Source organism: Festucalex cinctus, chromosome 4 (assembly GCF_051991245.1).
Source record: "Festucalex cinctus isolate MCC-2025b chromosome 4, RoL_Fcin_1.0, whole genome shotgun sequence".
Lineage (NCBI taxonomy): Eukaryota > Metazoa > Chordata > Actinopteri > Syngnathiformes > Syngnathidae > Festucalex > Festucalex cinctus.
Genome location: NC_135414.1, coordinates 25,567,199 through 25,591,689, shown reverse-complemented (window position 1 = coordinate 25,591,689; position 24,491 = coordinate 25,567,199). Strand labels below are relative to the sequence as shown.

At 39.4% G+C, this 24,491-nt stretch overlaps 3 protein-coding genes across 4 annotated transcripts in view; 2 read left to right on the top strand and 1 right to left on the bottom strand.

The window, feature by feature from the left end:
- ush2a (Usher syndrome 2A (autosomal recessive, mild)) overlaps nt 1–907 on the top strand; it is a 158,258-nt gene extending 157,351 nt beyond the window's left edge. The window contains exon 94 of the mRNA XM_077519899.1: nt 54–907. Coding sequence (XP_077376025.1) covers nt 54–140 — 87 coding nt within the window. The 3' untranslated portion in view covers nt 141–907. The remainder of the gene's footprint in view (nt 1–53) is intronic.
- Nucleotides 908–3,298: 2,391 nt separating this feature from the next.
- kctd3 (potassium channel tetramerization domain containing 3) lies at nt 3,299–14,027 on the bottom strand. The gene is made up of 19 exons (XM_077519893.1): nt 13,539–14,027; nt 13,297–13,350; nt 12,559–12,604; nt 12,291–12,364; nt 12,146–12,204; nt 11,704–11,784; nt 11,497–11,640; nt 11,340–11,424; nt 11,073–11,263; nt 10,872–10,987; nt 9,555–9,642; nt 9,350–9,466; nt 8,603–8,773; nt 8,363–8,518; nt 8,202–8,298; nt 7,026–7,219; nt 6,759–6,897; nt 6,555–6,680; nt 3,299–5,358 (listed from the first exon to the last, which is right to left on the bottom strand). The coding sequence occupies exons 1-19, from the start codon at nt 13,607–13,609 to the stop codon at nt 4,830–4,832; spliced, it is 2,538 nt and encodes an 845-aa protein (XP_077376019.1). The 5' UTR covers nt 13,610–14,027; the 3' UTR covers nt 3,299–4,829.
- Nucleotides 13,666–24,282, top strand: LOC144017910 (nuclear receptor-binding protein-like). Of its 2 annotated transcripts, XM_077519897.1 has the most exons (18): nt 13,671–15,041; nt 15,368–15,724; nt 15,908–16,030; nt 16,135–16,236; nt 16,348–16,437; nt 17,262–17,302; nt 17,390–17,484; nt 17,733–17,816; nt 18,501–18,559; nt 18,647–18,745; nt 18,953–19,085; nt 19,162–19,252; nt 19,353–19,403; nt 19,763–19,898; nt 19,992–20,045; nt 20,178–20,241; nt 21,749–21,804; nt 22,397–24,282. In XM_077519897.1, the coding sequence occupies exons 2-18, from the start codon at nt 15,503–15,505 to the stop codon at nt 22,454–22,456; spliced, it is 1,560 nt and encodes a 519-aa protein (XP_077376023.1). In that variant the 5' UTR covers nt 13,671–15,041; nt 15,368–15,502; the 3' UTR covers nt 22,457–24,282. The 2 variants fall into 2 exon arrangements, with proteins under 2 accessions (XP_077376021.1, XP_077376023.1); XM_077519895.1 differs by having other exon boundaries at nt 13,666–15,041; nt 19,763–20,045.
- Nucleotides 24,283–24,491: the final 209 nt, after the last annotated feature.

Here is a 24,491-nt window from a genome sequence, read left to right as displayed (position 1 = left end):
TAGTTTTTTTTTTTTTGTTTCATCTGAATGTGATGTTGCTGTTGTTGTTTCAGTACGTGGAGGAAGACTTTGAAGATGCCATCAAGTCTTTAAGTTGTGTGAGAAAGGAGCACGCCACCTTCACTGACACCCATCTTTAAGACACTGCACCCAGTCAGGTATCACGAGCTTAATCAATGGTTGCAATGTCTACAGGCGTTTAAAAAAAATAATAATAATGTTAAATAAACTCAGTTCTATAGTGTGTACTGATAGAAGCTGAATGCATACAAGGTGTCCACATGGACACCTTTTAATTTGTCGAAAAAAATAATCATTTGCATGGACCTTGGACGTGATCTCATTAATGTGTTGTAATATTTATATTTTCAGTGTCGTTTTTAGTTGATTTTCTTCCTGTTAGCTGCTTCCACACATTTCTGTGCCTCATTGAAACACTCACCAGTCGTCCTGTCTCTGACTGACAAGACTTGTATTGGCCTTCCTCTTAGGTTGCTTTTTGAATGCCAACGATTTCTGTGTTGTTTTTATTCACATAAAGTGGGGTCATATTTATTTTGAGAATAGGGTATAGTTAGAAACTTATCTGTGATGCTTATTATATAGTGTACACAGGACGGACAGTATTTATTAGATGAGTTGTTATGATGGACAAAACTCAAGCATAATGTATTGTTATGACATTGTTTTTGTGTATATACTGTGGTAGTATTATTTATGGTTGCTGTAAATTAATTATGTATAGATGAAGTCAAATATAAGCGATGTGGCCAACACACTCACCACTCTTTTCTTTTATTTCATGTGCACACACAATAGAAAACAAGCATACTCTAGGATAGAAATAGTCTGAATTTTAATTATGTGTTTAAAAGATTATTTGTATATATTGGATTTTTATTTATTATGCAGCATTGATATTATAATATTAATTTTCATATTTTACTTCATTTTATAATAATGTTGTTTCTAATTAAAAGTAAATTAACCTAACTACTTAACTGTGCAAAGATTAGAATCAGCTACATTTATATTTTTATTTTTTTATTTTTTTATTTTTATTTTGTTGCACCACTGTTTTAGCCCCTCCTTCTCAAATGATGAAAGGTTTGAAGACATTTAGGTCACAAAACTTTATTTAGAGGGAGTAATGTAACATAGTACAATAAACTAAGTTATAGTTATAATTAGTTCAACTCTGTGTTTACAGTGAATATAAAAAGTCAACACACCTCTGTTCAAAGGTTTTTTTTTCTCCAGTGAGACCAAGATAAATAATACCAAAACTTTTTCCACCAATAATGTGAATTTTAACCTGCTCAATTTAAAAAAAAAATAAATACAATAAAATAAAATAATAATAATAATAATAATAATAATAATAGGAAAAGGGGGGAAAGTGCACCACTGTGCACACCCTCATAACTGGAATATGTCTGTGCTCAGAATTAACCAGTTACTGATTCACCCAAAAATACTCAGCTGTTCTAGTAGGCTTTTCCTGACACTTTTTTTTTTTTTTCTAGCAAAAGCCTGACGGTTTTCTGCTAACACTGTTTTGAATTGTTTATTAGTTCCCCTTGTTCTACCTTGTCTCAGGTCCCAGTTGCTGCTGAAGAAATGTGTGGTAGTATTGCTAATATTGAGTTGTAGTATTAGTATAGCAGTAGAACTGATAAACACCAACCAACCAAACCTGCAACTTTTATTTTTTTTAATCAAACTGAGTGTTTTCTGCTGATCTCACCAACTAGTGGCTTAGTTCACACATGCACTGACTGTACACACATTTACGTGCACACGCACTCACACACACACACACGCAGGAGCCGGTCTCACTATATGAAAAGACGCAGCGTTAATTTACTTTTTGCCCCTGCGTCCCTTCAGGGAGCATCAAGGCAAGTTGGAAAATGAAGAAAAGTGGCAGCGAGAACGACGGCCTCACTCAAGGTCGCCAGTCAAGGGCATGCGCACGGGCACGCGCGCGCACACGCACACATTCATGGGCATGTTCACAGCTACTGTCAGCCATAGAGGGAGGAGAGAGAGGTGGTGAAATGAGAGCGTGTGGAGTGATTGTAAAGGACAGTGTGGCCCTGAGCTGCACACACATGCACACACACGCGCAAACACACAGTTTTATTAAAGTCATAAATCATTGTGACGACACGCACCGTCTCAAAAGAGAAGACTGTCTGAACGAGGAGGTTAGTGAAATGAAGACACACCCACAAATTCAGGTGGAAATTCAGCTTGTTATTGTTAGTTTGTTTTTTCTTTGCCCCCCTTGTTGGGGGGGGGGGGGGGGGGGGGGGGGCTTCTTCTTTAAGTACGTGGACCCACAATGTACTCACTGATGAACACTTCAAAAGTAAACCACCTCTATCTTAATTATTCAACAGAAGTTGTCAAAAACAAATCTTAAAAGATCAGGTTCTGTCTTGGATTGGTTATATGTAATCCGTGTTTTTTGTTTTTGTTTTTATTTTATTTGTTTTGTTTTGTTTTGTTTTGTTTTTATAATAGTAGTGACACGAACAGAGTACTGTACGGATCTGAACTTTGACATGGGTGACAATGTGGCTAAAGCTTTAAATATGACCTATCTTAGAAATATATTCATATACTGTATCTGTATTTCATTTATTATTACAACAGATTTCATTATGATGCATTATAATTTAAATTTATTTCTATTACATTATGTTGTCCAGTATTACCATATATTTAATTGAATATTTTATTTTCATTACTTTTTATGATTGACCCTGTTTTAGTTCCTTCCAAAGGTAAGCCAGATACATTTTAAAATTTAAATATTATAATTCAGATTTTTGTTTATAATAATGTATGTTGAAATTATATTTGTTTTAATTAAATGAACTATTTTTTTCAGACTTAACTCTTGTATTTGATGCCTCTAAAATGTAAGTAAGTAAGTAATGTATGTTCTCCCATATAACACTAATCCCTGAAATTGTGACCAAGTACTAACTTCACCTGTGATTGCACTAACCCTGACATATTTTCTTTTAATTCAATAATGTTAGTCAATTTTGAATGTCTTTGAAAACGAGAACAAGCTTTTTTAGCCGATGCCTTGGTGTTATTTGTATATCTAACAATAAGTTAGAAATAAAGAAGCAGTTTTGCTATTAGGCCAACAATAATGTAATCTCTAAAAGCTCTGTCTGTTTTAGTCACATGGCAAATGTCCCAAAAATGACATACAACTGTTTTAAAGTTGGGCCCAGCAGAAAATAGACCATCTTAACCAATGAACAAACAACTTGACTGCATTATAATTCTTTATTGGAGTGTCCAAAATGTCCACTTAGGTGACACAGCTGTAGGCAACTGGAAATGCTATTCCAATACATTTCGAGAGCAATTATTTATTATCGTAACACACATATTTTTGCATGTAAACACAACCACAAATCAACTTAAATGTTAAGACATTAATACATGTATTTATTTATATACTTGTATATAAAATAACAGTATGTGCGTTCATAGTGCAAATGCAGTCAGGTCCAATAATATCAGTTATATATTGTGTGTATATTATATAATTGTCAACAATACAGATGACAAAACATCACAGATATAAATCCATCATAGTAGGATTGATTGTTTTTTTTGTTTTTTTTAAGTATGACAATTTCTTTGAATGCACCTTTTGTCTGTTTTCCAGTACGATGCAAGGCTTCATGTAACGTGACATACGAGTTGCATCATCTTTACGAATCACATGCAGCTAACTAGTGACGATTAACAAACGTACAGCTCAGCGTTGTCACGATTTTCCAGTTATAATCGACTATTTACAACACCGATGGTTGAAATTGATCACTATTATTTCAAGTTATCCGCCTCATGCTGATGTCATTCTGTGATGTGACGCCTTACTGTCTTTTTAAAGGAGGCTGATTAGCGTCAAAACAAGTTGAATAAGGCACACACGAGATGAGACAAACATGATAAAGTGATGTAGTGTAGGATCCTTGTGAAATTGTAAAAATATAAATAATTTGTGTAATCTTGCACAGGCAGGCACCACTGTGGCAAAACGTTTAAAAAAAAAAAAACTTAGTTAAAATAATGCATCAGTATTTAAAAGGTAGCGAACATTTTTAAAGTGTTCAATTTTTCTAAAATGTTTTATCAACTTGTGAGTCACAATATACTTTATTTACTTTTGGCTGTATTTCTTTTTTTCTTTTTTTTTATGATACATGCTTAGCACGTGCATTCAATGTACTGTATGTGCCTTTCAATGCAATGAAGCATGAGAAAACAAAGTGGTGAATGCAGACGAGAAGACGCAGGAAGCAGACACCTCGTGTATCTTGTCACTATGTGACCATCTCGTCTTTGTTTGCGCATTGCTGATGTGCATCTTGACAACTGACACACCTTTGCGACTGTCAATGTAAAACACGAGGATTTTTTTTGTTATACTGTCAGTAATCATGCTGTGAGGAAATTACTGTTATATACATATGTACATACATATGTATATATATATACGACGTATATTTTATGTATTCACCTAGAATGGGGATTTCTTGTACCATTTGACTCCAGTTTGTGATGTTTCCATAACATCAATCATCGAGCGTCACCACCATTGACTTACGTTGTTGGATTTACACTGCAGGCCCAAGTGCCCAATTCAGTCATCACATATAAATAATACAATTATGAAAAATGACTTAGTGTTAAGCTGGCTCATTTGATTTAAGTGCGAATAAGAGCCGGCCTTCAATTCATTTTTAAATGACCTGAACCAGGCAACGTAAACCCGGCCACCTGTCACTCAGTCACAGGCTGCTGTCCTGATTGGACGACTCGGCAGCGAGCTTCCTGTGCCGCGGCGACGTGCAGGACGTCAGTTTGGTGGGGGACGGAGAAGCGTTGGCGGAGGAGTCGCTGCCGCCGCCGTCGGACCCCGAGGAGAGGAGAGGTACCGGGGGCGCCCTCTTCCTCCCCAGAAAGCCCACCTCCAGCACGCCCCTCTTTTTCGCACCTGCCTCCACCTTCGCTCCGTCTCCAGAAGTTCCCGTGGCGTCCCCCTCATCGGGCTGCGGGTGCACCTTCCGTCTGACGTCGCCTCCCCCGGGGACGGGGCTGTCCGGGGGCTGCCGCGGAGATTCCTGGCTCGTCTTGCCCGGAGCGGTCGAGGCGTTTGCGTTGTTGCTGCGGCAGGTCCACAGCTCCATGGCAGACAGCCGCCTCTCGCTCTCCTCGGACCCAAAATCGCAGAGCGAACGACGGACATCCGCGGGCTGACTGGAGCTCGGATCCGTGCTGTCCAGGATGCCTCGAGTCAGGGTGAAGTTCTGGAAGTCTCTGTGGACAAAGATGGCGGTAGGACCATTTGGATTGAGTTCACTTGAAAATAATCATATATGTTTTTAATGTGTTGTGCATCCATCCATTTCCATACTGCTTATCCTGTTCAAGGTAATCATACAGCACATTTAGACCACTGACGTATTCACGCCGATATGGAATTATGGATTTAAGTCTCGAACTTTACAGATATTTGGCATATGGGAGGAAGCCACTGTATGTTGACAATTGTAACTAATATGTAGATCACATTAAAAATACAAAGAAGTGCATCTCATTTTCGAAAAAGGTAGAAAAGATCATTTATTTTCGAAACACTCTTATAAGAATTTATTAAACGTGCAAGAAAATACCTCATACTTTTCAGAAGACCACTTAAGTTTCATGAATACTGGCTTCTCACCAGTAATGAGCTCTTCTATTTTTTATTTTTTTATTTATTTATTTATTTGGCGCAGACTTCTAAGCAGGACAAAATATGATTGGCTGCTTGCAAAATTGAGTAAATAAGCCACGTCTTAGGGAAGGAGCAAGACTCACGCAATAACTCACCAGTGATGGGACACTGTGACTTACTACGAAGAATTAAAACAGAAGATGAATGTTAACATTTATTTCAACATAAATGACACATTTCTTATCTACTAAACTATATTTTATTTATAAATAATAGATTGTGTTCAATGGGGGGAAAATGTGGTTTTGTTGACCCAAATATTTAAAGAAAAAATGTAATTGCATAGCTGTAATATTAATACCGTGATGCCGCAATATTTTTGCTTATGGTTATCATACCATCAGTATCTAATATCGGCCCATGCCCACTTCTACCCAATTCATATATTTAAAGGGTATATGGATTATACTTTATAGTGCTTTAAAAAAAAAATCATTGCTAGTTTTTCTCATAATATTGTAAATTATTGATGTTTTCATTAGCTATATGTTATAGTCATCAAAATTATAAGGGATAAAATGCAGAAATATTCATCTATGTAGTGAAACTGCATGATACGATTTTTACTTCTTTGATTGAACTACAGAAAAAAATAGTCATAATTTATTGAGCTGCACCCAAGTAAATACATTATCAAGGTTTGGATGTCATTAAATATTGATCAATCAAATGAATTTGAGCAAAAACAGCATGGGTCTGATACCCTCTTAAATCAACATGGTAGTTGCTTTATCACCTGTTGCTGTGGAAGGACTCTGTTCTTCTGGCACGGGCCAGCAGGGGGCTCTCCCTGTAGGGCCGCACAGCTCCGTAGGTCACCTGGTTCTCAGGAATAATGGCTTCCTGAGCCTGTAACTGCACACTGACGGGAGGACAGAGACACCGGTGATGCTGCGTCGGTTTTGTCAAGCAGCAGCTTTCCTCTTGGTGCTCTCTTTACCTTGAGCAAGATTCTCTGAGACGTGTGTGGTGCAGCACCGAGGGGGCGGGGCTGATGTTTGGCGTGGCGCAGCGGGACGTGCTCAGGTCACACTGGTCCAAAAGCTGCAGAAGTTCCTCCTCTGTGGGACCGCCGACATCTACGCAACAGTTTTCAGTTCAGGTTCCATTGCACTCTGTTTCTACCATACAGCTGATCCACATAAATAATGTGACGTCATAGCAACGTGACCCGAAATAATCCGCCACAGAATGACATGACACTTGCCTTCCTTCTTCTTCTCCTCTGCTTTGTTGGCGGTGTCCATGGCGGTGGTCAGGTCCCACAATTGGATGCTGCCGTTGCCGTGACCGGTGAACAGATAGCGGCGCGGTCGCGAGCCCATCCGGCTCGAACCCTCGCACTCCCGCACCATGAAGCAAGAGATGGTGGTTCCGTCCACTGACTGCACTTCACAGATTCTACGACACAAACAGTTCAGGTTCAAAAGCTGAAGGCGAACAAGGCGGTATAAAGTTATCAGATGTCTGTAAAAAGGCCATTCTGAGTGATTATCTTGTGTGTGAACTGTGTAGAAGGATTTTGTTGCAAGAGTTTCCCACGGCGATGCAGTTACCAGATAATTAATCGGTTTTTTTTCCCCCACCACTAATAGACCAAGCAAATAAAAATGACATTACGGTGTTCCCTCGTTTATCGCGGGTGTTACGTTCCAAAAATGTGTTAAAAAAAAAAAAAAGTCCCGCAATAATGGAAATCCGCGTTCATTAATAAATAAATCAATTAATTAATTAAATCCGGTTATGTTTTTTCATTTTGGTATTTCATATTTGGTATTTTTGTTCTTTTTTCATTTACATTCAATTTTTCCATTAAAAGTATGTTTGTTTTTTTTCAATTTATTATACAGCAGGGTATATATTTATTTATATATATTTATATTTATATAGATTTTTTCATTTATTATATATGTTTTTTCGTTTTGGTATCATTTTTAGTTTATTGTGAATGCTTTTTTAGTCATCATTTTTTTTTTAGTTTACAGTCATTTTTTTCCATTAGAAGTGTCTTGTTTTTTTAATTTACTTATTGCACAGTATATATTTTCTATCTCCGAAATGCAATGTCATTGAGGGACGGGACAGACACCGTTGGAAAGGTCTCGTTGAGACGAATCCGCAGATGTCCCTGGTCAGACATAGGCTTTGAGAGATATGGCCACACAGACCAAAAAAATGAACAAACCAAAAAGCACGCTGTAAAAAAAAACAAAAAAAAAACGCTGTAAAAATCTGCAAAACAGCGAGGCCACGAAAGATATATATAAAATAAATTAAATATTAATCAAACAGCCCTAATTTCTACTCTATTTTTTGAATAGTACTCTTCTTTGTCGTATTATATGGATGTCTGGATGCACAAAAATCATGTATATCGACGTACCTTTTCCCAGTGGACGAGAGCCTCACAAAGAGCTTGTTGGTGATGGGGACGACCTTCTGGATGAACACCTGCTGATCATCTCGCTCTCCAAACGGGCCTGAGAGCACAACGCGTCAACTTGAGGAGATCAGCCTTTCAACAACCAGGACGGTTCTTCTCACCGATATCGTTCCCTGAACAGTAGCTGCCGTGGCTCTCCGTTTCCTCCAGGGAAAGTATTTTGAAGGAGGCCAAAGGCGTGGAGCCCGGCTGGGTGGAAATCATCCCTCGGAAGCGGGTCACCGTCCACGTGCGAACGTGGTTGTTGTCGGCGCATACTGACGCCAGAGGAGAATGAACAAGAGAGGATGAAACAAGCGTCATCTGCACCTTCTTTATTCTCTCTGATCCGCCCACCTCACCTGAGACCAGGTGCTTCTCAGACAACATGATTTTGGTCACGGGGCTCCTGTGCACAGTGAAAGTCTGGAAGAGCTGCGGGCCCGAACCGACCGTCTCAGGATGCTGCACGATGACTCGCACTGCACCGCTGCTGGTCCCGTAAGCGATCTCGATCCAGTTCCCGCTCACACCTGGGAAAAGTAAGCCAAATGTCAACAACAACAAAAATTTATTTTCAATTACTAAGCTAAATTATCTTCCTGTCATTGCACATTAATGTTCTTAAAGGGATTAATAAAGTAATTTTGGTCAACAATGGATCATTCAGAAATCGTCAAGGAACTTCTAGAGTTAGTTGGCTGCACTGAGAGAAAAGGGGGTGAATAATTTGACACGCCCTACTTTGCAGTTTTGTATTTGTTTAAAAAAAAATTTTTTTTTTTACAATATTGTATACATTTTCCACTTTGATAGTATCCAACTTTTTGACTCCTCATAAAAAAATTAAATAAAAAATCAAATTTTATATATTTATGTATGAAGCTTGTAATGTGGCCAAAGGTCAAAAAGTTCAAGGGAGGCTAATACATTCATAAGGCATTGCATTTAGTTTATATATCTACGGTTGCACAGTTCGCAGCCTCTGTGCATTTCTTCTGTAACTAAAAATTTCCATTAACTTGACCTTGGAAGTCGGCACTTTCAAGAACAAACTCCTAAATTGCCTATTGTTCCATTTCTCATAAGTGTAATCTTTTATTACTGACTGGTTTTAGGCGTGAGGTAGACAGACAGCGCGGTGATGGCATCATTTGAGGGATCGTGATAAAGCTCCGTCACCAGGAGATCGTTGTCTTTCATCCTCAGTGGAAACTTTTGCATGTCTGACAAGAACAGAAAAAATGAATGCATGTGTACTACAGTTCAAAAGATAATATTTTGGCGACTTGTCAAACAAACTTGTGTGTTTACCAATATAGTAGATGGAGCCATTGTTGCAGCCCAGTAACAGGAAGGAGCCGGCTGTGTCGCAGCTGGTGATGGGAACAACATCTTGAACCTGGAACATACATTAAAAAAAAGCAGGAACATAATATAATTAGAAACTTTGTCATTACATATCACAAGTAAAAGAAAGCAAAATGTCAGCCTGTCAAAAGAGCCATTTTAGGCCAAATAAATAACAACAAAAAAAATGTACCTGGAGCCGCAAAAACGTTTCTTATGAAGGAAACTGTGTTCGTGTTAGCCTAACGTACTGAGGGCCCAAGAGTTACTTAGAGCTGCACCATAACACAAAATTATGCAGCAGCCAATACTTTGACATCCCAACCACCCCCCCTTTGTGTGTGTGTGTGATTTTTCATACATTTTCAGACTTTTATGCCTTTGTGTCAGAGTTCAATTTTTGACAATTTTATGGACATATGGTCATTTTTAGGACATTTTTTCTGCCTTTTTTGCTAGCAATTTTCTGACATTTTGGCAATTTTTTGGACATTTTATGATAACTTTTTTTTAATGTTTTCTGCCTTCTTAATAATAATAATAATAATAATGTCATATTTTCTTCTTTTTTTTAATGGCAATTCCAAAAATATTTTATAGTAATTTTCTGTCTTTCTTTTGTTTTTGGTCTTTTTTTAGGTTACTTTTTGAACATTTATTTTCTGCCTTTTTTTTAAATTCAATTTTCTGAAATTTTTTGGCAATTTCATGGACATTTTATGGTAATTTTCTGCTTTACCTATTCCTTTTGGGACATTTTATGGTCACTTATTTTTGGACATTTTTAGGTAATTTTTAAAAACTTTTTCAGCTTTTTCTGACAACTAAAAAATTTGGACTCTTGACATTTTTGGACTATTTAATTCTTGGGTTTTTTTTCTTATCAAAAGCATTCATTCATTTGAAGAATACTTTATCTAAAAACATACATAAAATAAATAAATTAATTAATTAATTAAATCAAAAAATTAAAAAAACACAAGTTTCTACTAATTTGTTTAGTGATCCAAAGGAAGCCACAGGGGAGTGACTAAAGAGACATGTTGCTCCAGAGCCGCAGGTTGCGGACCCCTGATCAAACCAGTTGCAGTTTAAGCAAGATTTAAATAAAGAAATTGAGGCGGAAACAATTAGTAGCTTGGTTTAAAATAAATAAATAAAAATATGTGGTGTTGCAGGACCATGATTTTTGTACACAATTGTGTTTCAAATAAAGTACATTAGTGCAAATATCATTATCCATCCAGGACACATTCAAGTTAGTGAAGATTACACAAAGACCTGCCAGTGCTGCGTCACAGCATTCCACACTCCGACCTTCCCAGTGTGGCTCGTCGCCACCAGCTGGTTTCCGATGAAGAAGAGATCATCCACAGGCACACCGAGGCTGAACACGCCTGGTGGGAGCAGATCAAATACAAAGTGAGTATTTTAATAAAACCGATCAAGCATCTTCCATTTTCATGTTGTGCCCTCGTTGACCTATCTCGTTGCCGCTGCCTCCATCTTGGATGCTCCAGAGGATGATGCTGCTTTCGGAGGCGGCTGCCACCATCTTGTCCTTGTCTCCGTGCGGGCCGCCCACCACCTTGGCGTTCAGTGCGATGCGTTCAATGGTCCAGTCAAGGCAGGGAGACGAGAACACCTGCTGCCAGCCGGTAGATTCCTTTATCCTGTCGGGAACATGTCGTCCGTGTTTGAGACTTTTAACAGGTGTGACGTTCCAAAAAGTGTCTTTGGCAGAATTACCTGTAGCAGATGACAAAGTGTGCATACGCCGCTACAATCCAGTTGTGGTGTCCTGCAATGATCAGCACCTTGCGAGGGTCTGGTCCTGAACAGGAAACGGACCGTGAGCCAATGACATCACGCACGTACACAAGCGCACCTTCTTCTCGTCACTCACCAAGTTTATGAGCGTCATCTAATTCTGGTGAGCAGGGGAGGGGAGGGTGAGGAGGGGCACCGACGTAGCTGAATCCCTCCGCTCCACTGGGACCCGGACGCTCGTCACAGGACGAGGTGGAGCTTGACTTGCGGCCAGGGATAGCTGAAGCAACAATATGGATCGGTCATGTTTACGTTCTCACATACGGACTCAAGTGGGTTTTACCTGGCGGCGGAAGGTAACCATGGAAGAGAACGCTGCCACATGACGAGCGGTCCAGTTCTTCACATAGCAGAAGGCGCCGCACTAAACACAAAAAATATTTATTGTTTTAATAAAAGCTTCTTTCTTTTAAGTAGTAATTCAAAATGGTGAACCTCCTTTTTATTTTATTGCTTTCATATACTGCACACACGCTCCTTTATTAGTGACCACAAAGGTAACTAACCTCTTCTATTCAAGTGCAATGACAATGACAGGAAGTTCCAACAGTGAAACAGGAAGTAAAACAATCAAACAGTTCCTCTGGGAGTGCTAACTTCACTTATTATAAATCAAATTCTATTGCAGTCGCTGTCCACGTTCTGACAAATGATGAGAAATATTGGCTGAAGGCACACAATAAATAATAACATGCGAGTTACTTTCCCATTTTTCTGGAACTTGCCTAAGGGAGTTATGCCGTAGAATTCAGCTTCATGTCGCAGAACGCTGATGTTGACGCCGCTATCAAGAAATATACAAGTAGATTTATTGTTTTTTCCTGTGTGACACTGATGACATCAGAGCATAATGTTTGAATGGCTTCTTACCGCAGGTCCAGTTCTTTGGTTCGGAGGAAATTTAAAATTGGTGCAAAGGCTGTGGGGTCTCTGTCAATAAATATCTAGACGAGGACAAAAAGACATTATTAGGAATAATACAGTAGACTTGCCTGAAATGTTATAGTTGTCATTTAAAACAAAGCACGCACTATTATGCATTTTTTGACACAATTTAAAACAAAAGGACATTTTAATAATCGAGCAGTGTGGATTCTAAGTCATAAGAAAAATGATTTGTCCTTCGTTCTGTACTTACGGCTCCAGTTTCATCCCGAAGAGTGGATATTCTTCCACTCAGCAAACTGCAACAGACACAATGAGTCAACATAAAAGCATGGATCCATGTACGTACACCTGCATTGTTACAAATATCTTCAAAACTGACAACCAGAATGGTGATGAATATTCCAAATGTAGCACTACTGGAAAATGAGCACATGTAAAACCCTGGTGCTCAATTTGACTAAAAAGACATTTATTTAAAAGCAGTTTCATGTTTTTTTTCTTGTGTGTTGTTGTTCCACTGCAGTTCACTTCCATCTGGTCTCAGATATAACAAGACAAGATAGTACAACTATGCCAAACATTCAAAAACTTCAATGATGTCATTTTTTGTTTATTTTTGTTGAGGAGCTTCGTGTTCTGCCATCACCTCCAATAAAATACGCATGTTGATGGAAGCATCAAGCCGTAATCTTGGGAGGAAAACAAGTGTTTACGTTGCATTTGATAGATCTAAATCATATATAGGTGTAACCGATTACTATTTTGCATTCATTTCCAAACCAGAGAGCAACTGGAGCCAAAAGTGACGCATAAAGCGTGGACAACGATGAGATAATGGAACATGTCCACTTCTCTGCAAAAATACAATCTCTTGACTGTTTTTGTGGGAGTGTGTGGTGACGTCATCTACTTGTCCTCGGATAACCCCGAATCTCTTATTCCCGTCTCATTTCCAAAAGAATAATGATGACAATTGAATATTTCGTACCTCGAGAAGAAAGAGTCAGGGATCCACATGAGGGTTTGCCTGGAGGTGCTGAACCTACAACACAAAAGACACAACTACGTTACTATTAATATGAAAAAGCAGTGTTGTGATGGCTAATGCAGGATGACATTTGCATGCATGCATGAACGTAGTCCAAGAAGAAGAGCACTTTTATATGCACATCTCATTTTACACTCCAGTTTCTCAAATTACCCCATCGTGTCCACGGAAACGGAACTTACCGCGTCCCACCCACGTTCAGCTGGATGATTTCCCCCATCCCCGTCGTCAGGTCGCTGCCGCTGGTCGCCATGATGTGAGCCCGGCAGCGAGCGGTTCAAAGTAGATCAGCGTCAGCGTTTCATCACATCAACTAGCATGCTAATATCACGCTAAGATCGGTCGCCTCTCCCGTTAGCTCAGCTGGTGTCCAGACCCTGCAGCCTGACACCCTCCGTCGCTCCATGAAAACACCCCTAATGCGCGCGATCGTAATGTGGACCACCTTTGTTTTTCTCTCCCAACAAACGCAGTGGGCTTTTAAAATCCAAAATGGTAACAGCGTAGGTCACCCTTGTCCACGGGCGCGTTCTCATCACTGCCAGGTTCTCGTGTTCATCGTAAATAACATCTTGCGCTGCAACGTGAACCAGCTGTGTCGAGAGTACAACGGCGCGTTGAATACCGACAGAGAGAGTCACCACGCACCTACTTCCGCTTTCGTCTGAAGTGACTTCCGCGTGCCAGAGCTGTCGTGTTTTCTAAAATGTATTGTACCGTACGACTAAATATGGATTTTTATTGATTGACGTACGCCAAGAATACACCGGACATTAACATCAGTCAAGTCCTTTAACATTTGTTGCATAATTTTGGCCAGTTCAAAATGTGTACAATATTTTTACCCATTTATCTCATTACACTCTTGTTAATTTCATTATTGCAAATCTTGCGGTACTAAAACATTTTAGTAAATAAACAGTTGTATACAAGTACAGATTTTAAACCGTATAGAATTCATTATAAATAACAAAATGAAAAATGTGAACCAATGACTATTTTAATATTGAAGTGAACTGCTTAAATTAACATACATAATTAAGTTTTTTTTAACGTCATCTACGAATAACCTAGCCCATCTGTATGTTATAAAAATCAAGTGTTGGCACTAAACAACCGAGCAATCACTTTTCTTCCTAGTCAAACCAAGTGGTACGAGAGGTGCACCATCTTGACTAGACTTCAAAGTATTCTATTTATTTATTTATTTATTTATTTATTTGTTTGTTTGTTTGTTTATGTATACGTTGTTAATGTGGATACAAATGTGTTTAAAATATAGTTTATTACTAGTTTGGCTTGAACATGTCTAACGTGTATCACAACGATGACCTACTATTTAAAACAAAAAACCCACGAGATCTGTGTTACACAACCACTAGGCTGACTGTCACGGATGTTTATGAAATTATTTATAATGGTCAAATCAAAGTTCTAACCCGCTGAAATTGTGATTTCCTGCGTTGGTCGAGCCAGTGAAGTCACATTGCGTCGTTTTGCGCAAAGAGGTGCTCCTCAAGAGCTGTCCTGCCCCTCCCACTCCTGCCACAGGAGACTTGAAAACTAACAGCAAATTTCCTGACGAAGTCGCTAAACTTTCCAATTTTTGCTACTTTTTTTCACCGCTCTTTCTACCAACATGTAACGCGGCACTTCTTAACGTGGCGTCGACTTTGGGCTACACGGTAAACTACTTCTTTCACGGCGTACTAATGTCATGCTAGCGCGCTGTTTATTTACCTTTTCTTAGCTAGTTAGCCGTGAAAGTTAGCGAAAAGTGCGAGACAACGTCTTAAACGCTGATTGTTAATGATAACAAGAAACTTAAGGCAAATTAAATGGACTGGAAAGTGCGTACGTTTTATAAGTGAACTGGGTGTTTGAGTAAAGCTCGTTCTTTTTCTCGCAACGAGTTTTAAAAGGACGTCCAGAGAAGAGAGAAGTATCAATGCTGAGTGTTATTGTCTTTATGAACTCCTCCCATTTCAACTTAGCTGTCATGCGTTTGCAGCCTCCGAGAATCGAAAGGCAGGCCTTCTGAGAAGATGGACGTGTGAGTAACTCAGAAGAACGAGGCCCGTCGTCACTCACGCAGCTCGGTAGCAGGAGCGGAGAGGAGGACAGTCCAGCCTGGAAAAGTGGCACCATGATTGCGGAGGCAGAGGGGAAAGGACCCCCGCCTGCAGAGGACAACAAAGCCGAGTCCACGGCGGCGGGGCATATATCATGTAATGCTCAGCAGGTACAAAGTGGGGCCCCCACACAGCCCCCTGCCTCCACCACCACTGAGGAGGAGGATGAAAGTGAAGACGAGTCTGACATCCTGGAGGAGAGTCCCTGTGGCCGTTGGCAGAAGCGAAGAGAGGAGGTAAGGCACTCGGAAGGATGGACAGACAGGTAGCTAATTGTATTATTTCCAATTCATGCAGTTATAATGAAAATGAATTGACCGATTATTCAACAAAATAAAACATTTTAGTTAATGTATTGTCGTTATGGTTGCCGTTATCATGCATTTAAAATAGAATCTTGTGATTGAATTATTTTTCAGGTGAATCAGAGAAATGTTCCTGGGATAGACACGGCATACTTGGCCATGGATACCGAGGAAGGGGTGGAGGTGGTGTGGAATGAAGTCATGTTCTCGGAGAGGAAGAACTTCAAGCTGCTGGAGGTCAGGCCTCATTTCACGACTAATGGATACCTGGCTACCATGGGTAGATTCAAGACTGTTATTTGTGAATTTGTTTAAAAACTTCACATTTGAATGCTGTGCAGGAGAAAGTGAAGGCTGTTTTTGATAACCTGATGCATTTGGAGCATGCAAATATTGTCAAGTTCCACAAATACTGGATTGACACTAAGGAGAACCGGGCCCGGGTGAGTTAACTGAATGCACATTCCAGTGTCTTCACGGATAGGTAAATACAGTGTGGATACTTAAAGGTATTCTTTATTGAATATTCAAACAAGCATATCATCCTCTCATAGGTGATTTTCATTACTGAGTACATGTCGTCAGGAAGTTTGAAGCAGTTTCTGAAGAAGACCAAAAAGAATCACAAGGCCATGAACGAAAAGGTAATAACTTGACTGTAGAATTGTGCTATCAAATGAAATAATGCAAGAATTCAGGAGGTATAACGTAGATAAAATAGTTGAACATTGAGGATATTAGTGTGTGGAACTTTGGGCGCAGACTGTGTTTAAAATTGTTTGGTGCACCTCAGGAATTCACGAATTGAAATGCAAAGTGTGGGATGGAGAGCAGTTTTGGGATATGATTTTAATCTGTGCCAGAGAAGACCTGAGGGGTCCCAGTGCAAACACAGACATATTTACACCCATTATGTTAAATATACACAAGGTAGTGATTTGAAATGAGACATATTTTGTTTTTCCCCACAATTTAAAACAGCTCCCATGTGTTTTTAATAGCGTGTCTGTGAGATGTTTTCATCCGAATACCCCAAGGATCAAGAATTATAGAACACGTTACACACCCTAATTCTTTGCCCATTTGAGAGGCTTTTGTCACGCAAGCACACTCATCTTATACGGACCAATGCTGAGTATGGATTTTGTTACCATGACGACTAAGGGCTGGCTGCACAAATCAAAAAAAAAAAAAGCAACTGCTGGCCCTTACAAGACAGTGTGGATTTAATTTTCCCTGGTGGAGGCAGCACTTCCTTACAAAGTCACACAATTACACTTGTCAATTGCTATGCGGGCCTGTGTATGTGTCGGACGGACATGTAATTTTTAAAAACATTTGAGATGCATACATTCTTTTGGGTTAAAGTGATTAATTTCAGATTTAGTGTGTGATTTTATGCACAGTAGATACAAACCATCGTTTGTCAAAACAAGTCTTTTTGATGATGCTGTGTGCTTCTGGACAGGCTTGGAAGAGATGGTGCACGCAGATCCTGTCAGCTCTTTGGTTGGTCTCATGCTCCTCCACTCTCATGGTCACATGCACAAAGAAGCACATAATGTACACGAGTCGTCGTTGTTTGCTGTCCCGCAGTTATCTCCACTCATGTGACCCCCCCATCATCCACGGCAACCTGACCTGCGACACCATCTTCATCCAGCACAACGGGCTCATCAAGATTGGATCAGGTATTTCAAAAGGGGAAAACAAGATGCGCATAGTTTTCATTTGTTGCATAACAATCCGGTGCATTGATTGTCATTGCGTAATTGTATAATATGGTTAGAAAATCTATTTTAATCTGGGTACACAAAACACCAAGACCAAACTACTACTACTGTTTGTGCTTTTTTCTACCTAACCAAATGAAATTTGCCATTGATCCTCAACTTTTATTTATTATTTCATTTATTTATTAATCCATTTTGTTCAACAGTTGCTCCAGACACCATCAACAACCATGTGAAGACATGCCCCGAGGAGCAGAAGAACTTGCATTTCTTTGCCCCGGAATATGGAGGTAAGAAGAGAAGGCTTAACTGCACAACGAGTCTGTGGCACCAACACTGAATGAGGAACAAATCAGACCAGATTATATGATTGTTCACACAATTAGGGATAGAGAAAAAAATACAGTGGCCTTTATAGCTATTGCAGTGCACAACTGGGTTCTGTAGAAAAGGCAAAGGTAGAAAAATCCCAGATCTTTTCTATTGAGCACTATGTGGGATGTTATGTTATGTTCTGCTCAACTCCACCACCAGAGGGTGCCAGAGGAAGATTTAAATGTACAGTAGTTGTTTTATTTACACGTTGTAATCATCTGCCTTATATTTGTGTTGCACAACACGCAGAGAATCAGGTCACGTACATGAAGGGTTGCAACAAAAAAAAGATGTCAGAGGAAAAGCAGCACATAAACAATACTGGATCCCTCTTAATGGTGGTGTGGTTGGATTGGTGCCTTGCTCAAGGCCACATCGACAGGAAACTCACTAACAACTAGTTGCCATTTTACATTTTGTCCACAGTGAAAGCAAGCCCAAGTTCTTCCAGATGAGCTACTGCTGCCCCAAATTATAACCATATTATTTAATTTACTCTCTCTGTGACAATGTCCTGACAATACCACTATCTCCTGCTAATACTTTACTTGTGGTGGACATTTTTGCCTCTTATTGTCTTCGTCCTCGTCTCGTTGCAGCTGTCGCCGACGTGGGCACAGCTGTAGACATCTACTCATTCGGCATGTGCGCCCTCGAGGTGCTGAAGTAACCCACAAACGGAATAAGAAATGAGGCGTGCTCAAGGCCAGCGCAAGATGTTAATATACGAATGCATGCGTTACAGATGGCTCTTTTGGAGATCCAAGGAAACGGAGAGTCTTCGTATGTGTCGGAGGATGCCGTCAACACTGCCATACAGCTGCTGGAGGACCCGCTACAGAGGGTGAGGCCGAAAATTGTGTGAATGTACATCAGTTGTTTGTCTATATGCGACACTGATGAGGACAAACACTAGAAAATGAGTGGATGGATGGATTTTTAGTTTCAGTTTAGCATTAAGAGTTGGTCTGGATAGTTTGGCGTCTTGGCATCTACCATGCCAAACCTTCGTGACATTTACACAAAAGTTTTTGTGTCATGCACTTTTTAGGAGCTCCTTCAGAAGTGCCTGGACTGTGACCCGTGTACGAGGCCCACCGCCCGAGAGCTGCTCTTTAACCCGGCTCTGTTTGAAGTGCCACTACTGAAGCTGCTTGCTGCTCACTGTATTGTTAGCCATCAATGTGAGGCCCCATTAAATAGCAGATGTTTTGTGGAAACCGCAAATTGATTGTTGATGGCTTGTAATTGTCCATCCAGACATGATCCCAGAGAACGCCCTGGAGGAAATAACCAAAAACTTGGACCCTAATCTCATTATCGCTGACAGGAAAGATGATGTTCAGCTCAAGTAAGGACATCACTTCGCCATCTTTGTTATTGGCTATGAGAATAATGACATTGAGTTGGCTTTTTAATGGCAGTTAATATTTCAAATGTTTTTCCTCTAGACTCTCACAATTTCCAGCCTTGGAACTTGATAAATTCTTGGAGGATGTTCGGTAAGAATGAAAAAAAAAAAGTTGTGTTTATGATAATGTGTAGGTTTCATAAGGTTGTCTTATTCAATCATCTGCTCACAAAAGATGGCCCTGTCCCATTTCTCCACTTGGGGGCAGAAGTGGTCTGTTTCATTTCCCCTTTGTTATCCTCAAATGGTGCTCTCACTTCTTTATGCATTAACAAGCCTCGTTGACCTGCACTCAGTTCATTTAATTTTCCTTCCTTATGCCACTATTCTTTTATATTGCAGCTTACAAGTTGAGCATGAGGCGCGAGGTGCCTACGTTACTGTGTTTTCGTTCTTCTGCATTGTCAAAGCCTCTGAAAGCCAATTTCTGTCTTCATCTCCCTCTATCAGAAACGGGATTTATCCCCTAACGGCCTTTGGCCTTTCCTCGCCGAAGCAGCCCCAACAGCAGAATGTTAAATCTCCCGTTGTCGTTCCCTTGGTCAAGTCCCCCACGCCTGAGCCTGCGGAGCTGGAAACACGGCGGGTGTGTGTGACGCCGTGCATATTTCTGGATAGGGGTGTGAAAGTGCCTATTATATTAGAAGGAAATGAATTCAGCTTTCTGACTCTCTTTCAGCTCATCCATATGCAGTGCAATGTTGAACTCGTTGAAGAGGGACCCAAATATCATGTAAGCCTATTTACCCTTTTTAATTATAGAACATGTAACAATTTGGTAATGCGTTATTTTTAGGTTGTTTTCCTCTCCGTACAAAAATATGATTTCAAAATGTAATACTTGGAACTGTTCCTGATTGTTTAGCTGACGTTGCTGCTGAAGCTGGAGGACAAGCTGAACAGACATCTAAGCTGTGACATGTTACCTCGTAAGCCTTACACCTCGAACACATAAACACATGAAAAGTACATTTAACACAAAGCAAAGAAGAGCTTGGACAGCATTTGGTGGTTATGACATCATTTCCTATTAAAATTGTGCTGTCACGTTTTTTTTTTTCCTCACAGTGTTAATATTGAGGATGTGTCCATATGTGTGCACCGAGGCATGTGTGAAAGTGAGCGTGAGATGCCTGACAGAGCGTGCTAACTATTTTCAGCAGAGGCTGCCTCCTACAATCTCGCACTTTACTTTTCAGCAGATTGCATGTCGGAATTATTATTTTTTCTCTTCTTGATCTTAGTCTTTTTAATCTTTTAAAAGCCCAAATTGAACACATCTGTTTAGAACATTAGATTAAGCTAAAAGCAACTATTTTAATTCGTACACACACATTTACATATGTGACCCGCTGGTTGCAAACGGAATAGAAATGACAGAATAATAAATGTACTTGCACACGCAGGTATGTGTGACGTGTAACGTTACAAGTGTGTGAGGAGCCGGCCCTCGAGAGGAGACTGCTGCTGACAGCTGTCACCTCTTGTCTCAAAATCTGTCCGTCTCTTCACCGCTTTGCAGTTTGCTGTGTATCACTGACACACTTGGACACTTAATCTCCTCTGCTTTTTACTCGCACGCTCTTCCTTTCTCACACTGCGTGTGCACGCAGAGGCAGAGCCGAGTGGTTTTTGCTGGTTTGAACCCATATTGAGAATGCCAGGCTGCCTTGTTGACAAACTAATTGATCCTTTTCCATTTCTGTGTGTATAAATGCACTGCAGACCTATCACGTGTTCTTAAAAATATATCTTTATCTTCCTGACTACAAGCAATTCAAATTTGTCTTCTGTAGTGGACCTTTTTAAACCAGAGTATCTCCCACCAAGTGCATACGATTGAATTAACTCCTTTTGTGCTCTATAGAGGACATTCAGAGCTTTCTGGTGATACCAAATCTGCAGGGGTGGGGCTTTGCTACACCATAAAAGAAAATGGCTTCCCTAAGTGCAAGCACTTTATAGGGACGAAGAAAAGTGTGTAACACTTTTTATTGAACAAATTTAGGCTTTAAATGTTAGCATGTTTTCTATAAGACTCTTAAGAACACATTAAATTATTGTTTGAATTATTTTAACTGTATTTGAACCTTGCATTTAAGTTTTTTAAAAATGTCCTCTGTAGTGGACACATCATAGCTTAAAAATAAAAACTTTTTTTTTCACAATGTTATTTTGCAGTATTACAGTTACTTCACAAAGATTGGGGAATATCAAAATAAACATGATTGGGCAATGTTTTTTTTCCTGGTAGTCAGGAGAATATCAAGTTTTAAGAAACACTTACTTATTCTGGATAGTGGTAATGCATTATAATTGTGTGTAATAGTTTGCTTCTAAGATGCACATTGAGGTGACACCTGAGCAGGATTTTTTGAGCTACATATTATAAGTTGTGTGAAATGCATGTAACATCTTTACGACTTTGGTTTGCAGATGAAAATGTTCAAGATTTGGCTGGAGAATTGGTGCAATTGGGCTTCATCTGTGAGGTGTGTCTATTGTATTTGTATTTCTTTTTTTATTTTTTTATTTTTAGTTAGACTGACTATGTGGGTGGTACTGTGAGGAAGACTGCTGACTTGCTGCATGCCCTCGAGTGTGTTCCACTTGAAGAACCTGATGAAAAATTGCTGTTGCATATATGTACACTTTGGCCCACTTTCCCACCCACACTAATGTATTGTTCACGCAGCTGAGTGTGCAAGAGTGGAGGGACTTTAGGTTCATATTTCTCCATAGTAGAGCAGTAAACAATACGTTCGGTTGCATTGGTAGACATTTGTAGGCAAGGAAGTTACGTACCAAAATAACTACTTTTCAGCAGGATGTAAATGTAAATGTATTTTATTGAGGGAAAAGGTAGATCATTGTGACCAAAAAAACCCCAACATATTTTCATGGGATTATCATTTTCAAGAACTAAGAAGCCATTTTGTGAGTCACATGACAGGAATAAAATCATCATTTTATAATCGACAGTCCACATCTCACATCTTAATGTGGCTAAACATAATTTCCCCCATAATTTTATACTTGATTCATGTGTCATCATGTATTAAGTTTTCTGTGCTCTCTCCGCAGATGGACCAAAACAAAATAGTCTCACTCCTTCAAGAAAGCTTCAGTCAAGCTCTTAACTAGTACCAGGTGCTCCACAACAAATCTGTTACATTTTCCCATTCAAAAACACTCGTGCTGGATTCTTGAAATTGAATGTGACCAAAACAAAAAAAGCGTACGTTTCTGTTACATCAGGGTTGAACTTCATAAGTGCATTTAAATGATACCAAATAAGCTAGGCCGTGCCTTCCCCATGTCGTCAATTCACATGATCCACCCCGTTGATTGATTCTCATTGGTCTTTTTGCACAACAGCGCATTCTTTGACCATCCTGTCAGGTTCAATTTAAAGTGTTAGTCTCACAACAACAGTGTGGGAAAAGCAACAAACGTTAATGGTTGAACGCTTAGTTGTTTAGCGAGCCTTTGGAACAAGAGCACGTTTCTGTTTGACGTATGTGTGCTGACAATCGTGCAGAGTATTTGTAAACTGTTACTGTGAGGGGCTGTGAATTCAAGTGTTACTGTTTTTCTCTTGCTCTTTGTTTTTATATGTCGCTCCACTTTAAAAATCTCTCATCTCACTTTGCTGCTTTTGTCTTTTTCCTTGTTTTTATCTTTTACTTTTTATACTGAAAGCAGCTGCCATGTACTGTCGTTAAAGGTTTTTTTCCCAACATGCATCCGTTTTCAGGAGAGTTACACGCATTGTATTTACGTTACAGATATTCAGTACAAAATGTGTTCCTCATTCACACAGTACGCATGGTCATTATCTAAGCAATTTCGCAAACTTTATTGCCTTCAGCCTTCATTTTCATTTCACTATAGTTGAATGACAATTTGATTCATTTGTTACCTTTGAAATTTTCTTGATTTTGAGCCCTGCAATCTCCGCGTCGGCACAGTCACATGACAGGCATCAAGAACACAGAAACCAGACAAGATCTTAAAAAAAAAAAAAGTAACATTCCATTCTCTTAATCACTTACAATTTTTACGATTTGTAAACATTTTTTTCCAATTGGGATCAGTTATCAAATCTGTTACATTGTCAATTGTACAGTAGTTGAAACAGAACTGTAATATATGTAGTCTCCGTTCACTTTGAGACACGATGTATATTTTGTTGTTTGTATTACCATTCTTGACTTACTGAATTAGCCATATTGTGCTGAGCAGCTTGGGCAAATACCGAAAAAACAACCACGTGGCTATTTTGCACAAAGCCATTGATGAGTCAGGTGGCGAGGGTTCGGTTACGTCATCGTTGCCTTCGAGAGTTCCTTTCCAATGTACATTCCAATCTTTTATTACTAGCAATATCCTTATGTAAACCCGGACACCAATAGGTGAAGCACTTTCCAGCATCGCACATCAGTTTCCAGTCACCAATGGTACCCTTCGGTGGTGACTTGTTGAAATTCAAACCTACAAAGCCAAAAGAAAAAAAAGTGAAATATACTGTACTAGTGGTGTTGGTCTTTAAGATTCTTACTGAGATGAATCCACCTGCAAATGAGACATATTCCCCAGAAAATGTTGATTAAATTGTAATTAGTTTTTAGAGGTTCCATTGTAGGTGCAAGTGCTCAAATTGATGAAGCCAGGAGAAACTAAAGAGTACGCTACATCAATAGACTTTATCACAGTAATCTCTCAGTGTGTATTGATGGTGTTCAACTGTTTTTTTTCCCTTCCAAAGGTTGTATTTGGGTTTTGTTTATAACAAGAATGTCAGTATTTTGTTTTGGGGGTTTTTTCTAATGAGTGTATCTTGACAGAATGTGCAAATTCTGACAGCTCTTTCAAATAAATGTGTGAAAAGCTTGTTAAATTGTTCTATTTGCTGCAACTGTACAATAGTCGCATATTTTGATATAAATAAATTATATTGCGAAAACAAATGCTGTCAACTGATATGTCTATGCATTCTGTTTTCAACATTACAAGGGAACCTCGATTTACGACAGAGTTCAATTTCTACGGCGGCAACGTCGTCCAAATTTCAAAATTTGTATGTAAGACGGAACTCGCCGTAGTCTATCACAGCCGTTTTTATTGCGCCATGATGTAATGCAGTTATACACAACTGCGTGTAAGTGTACTTATTAAT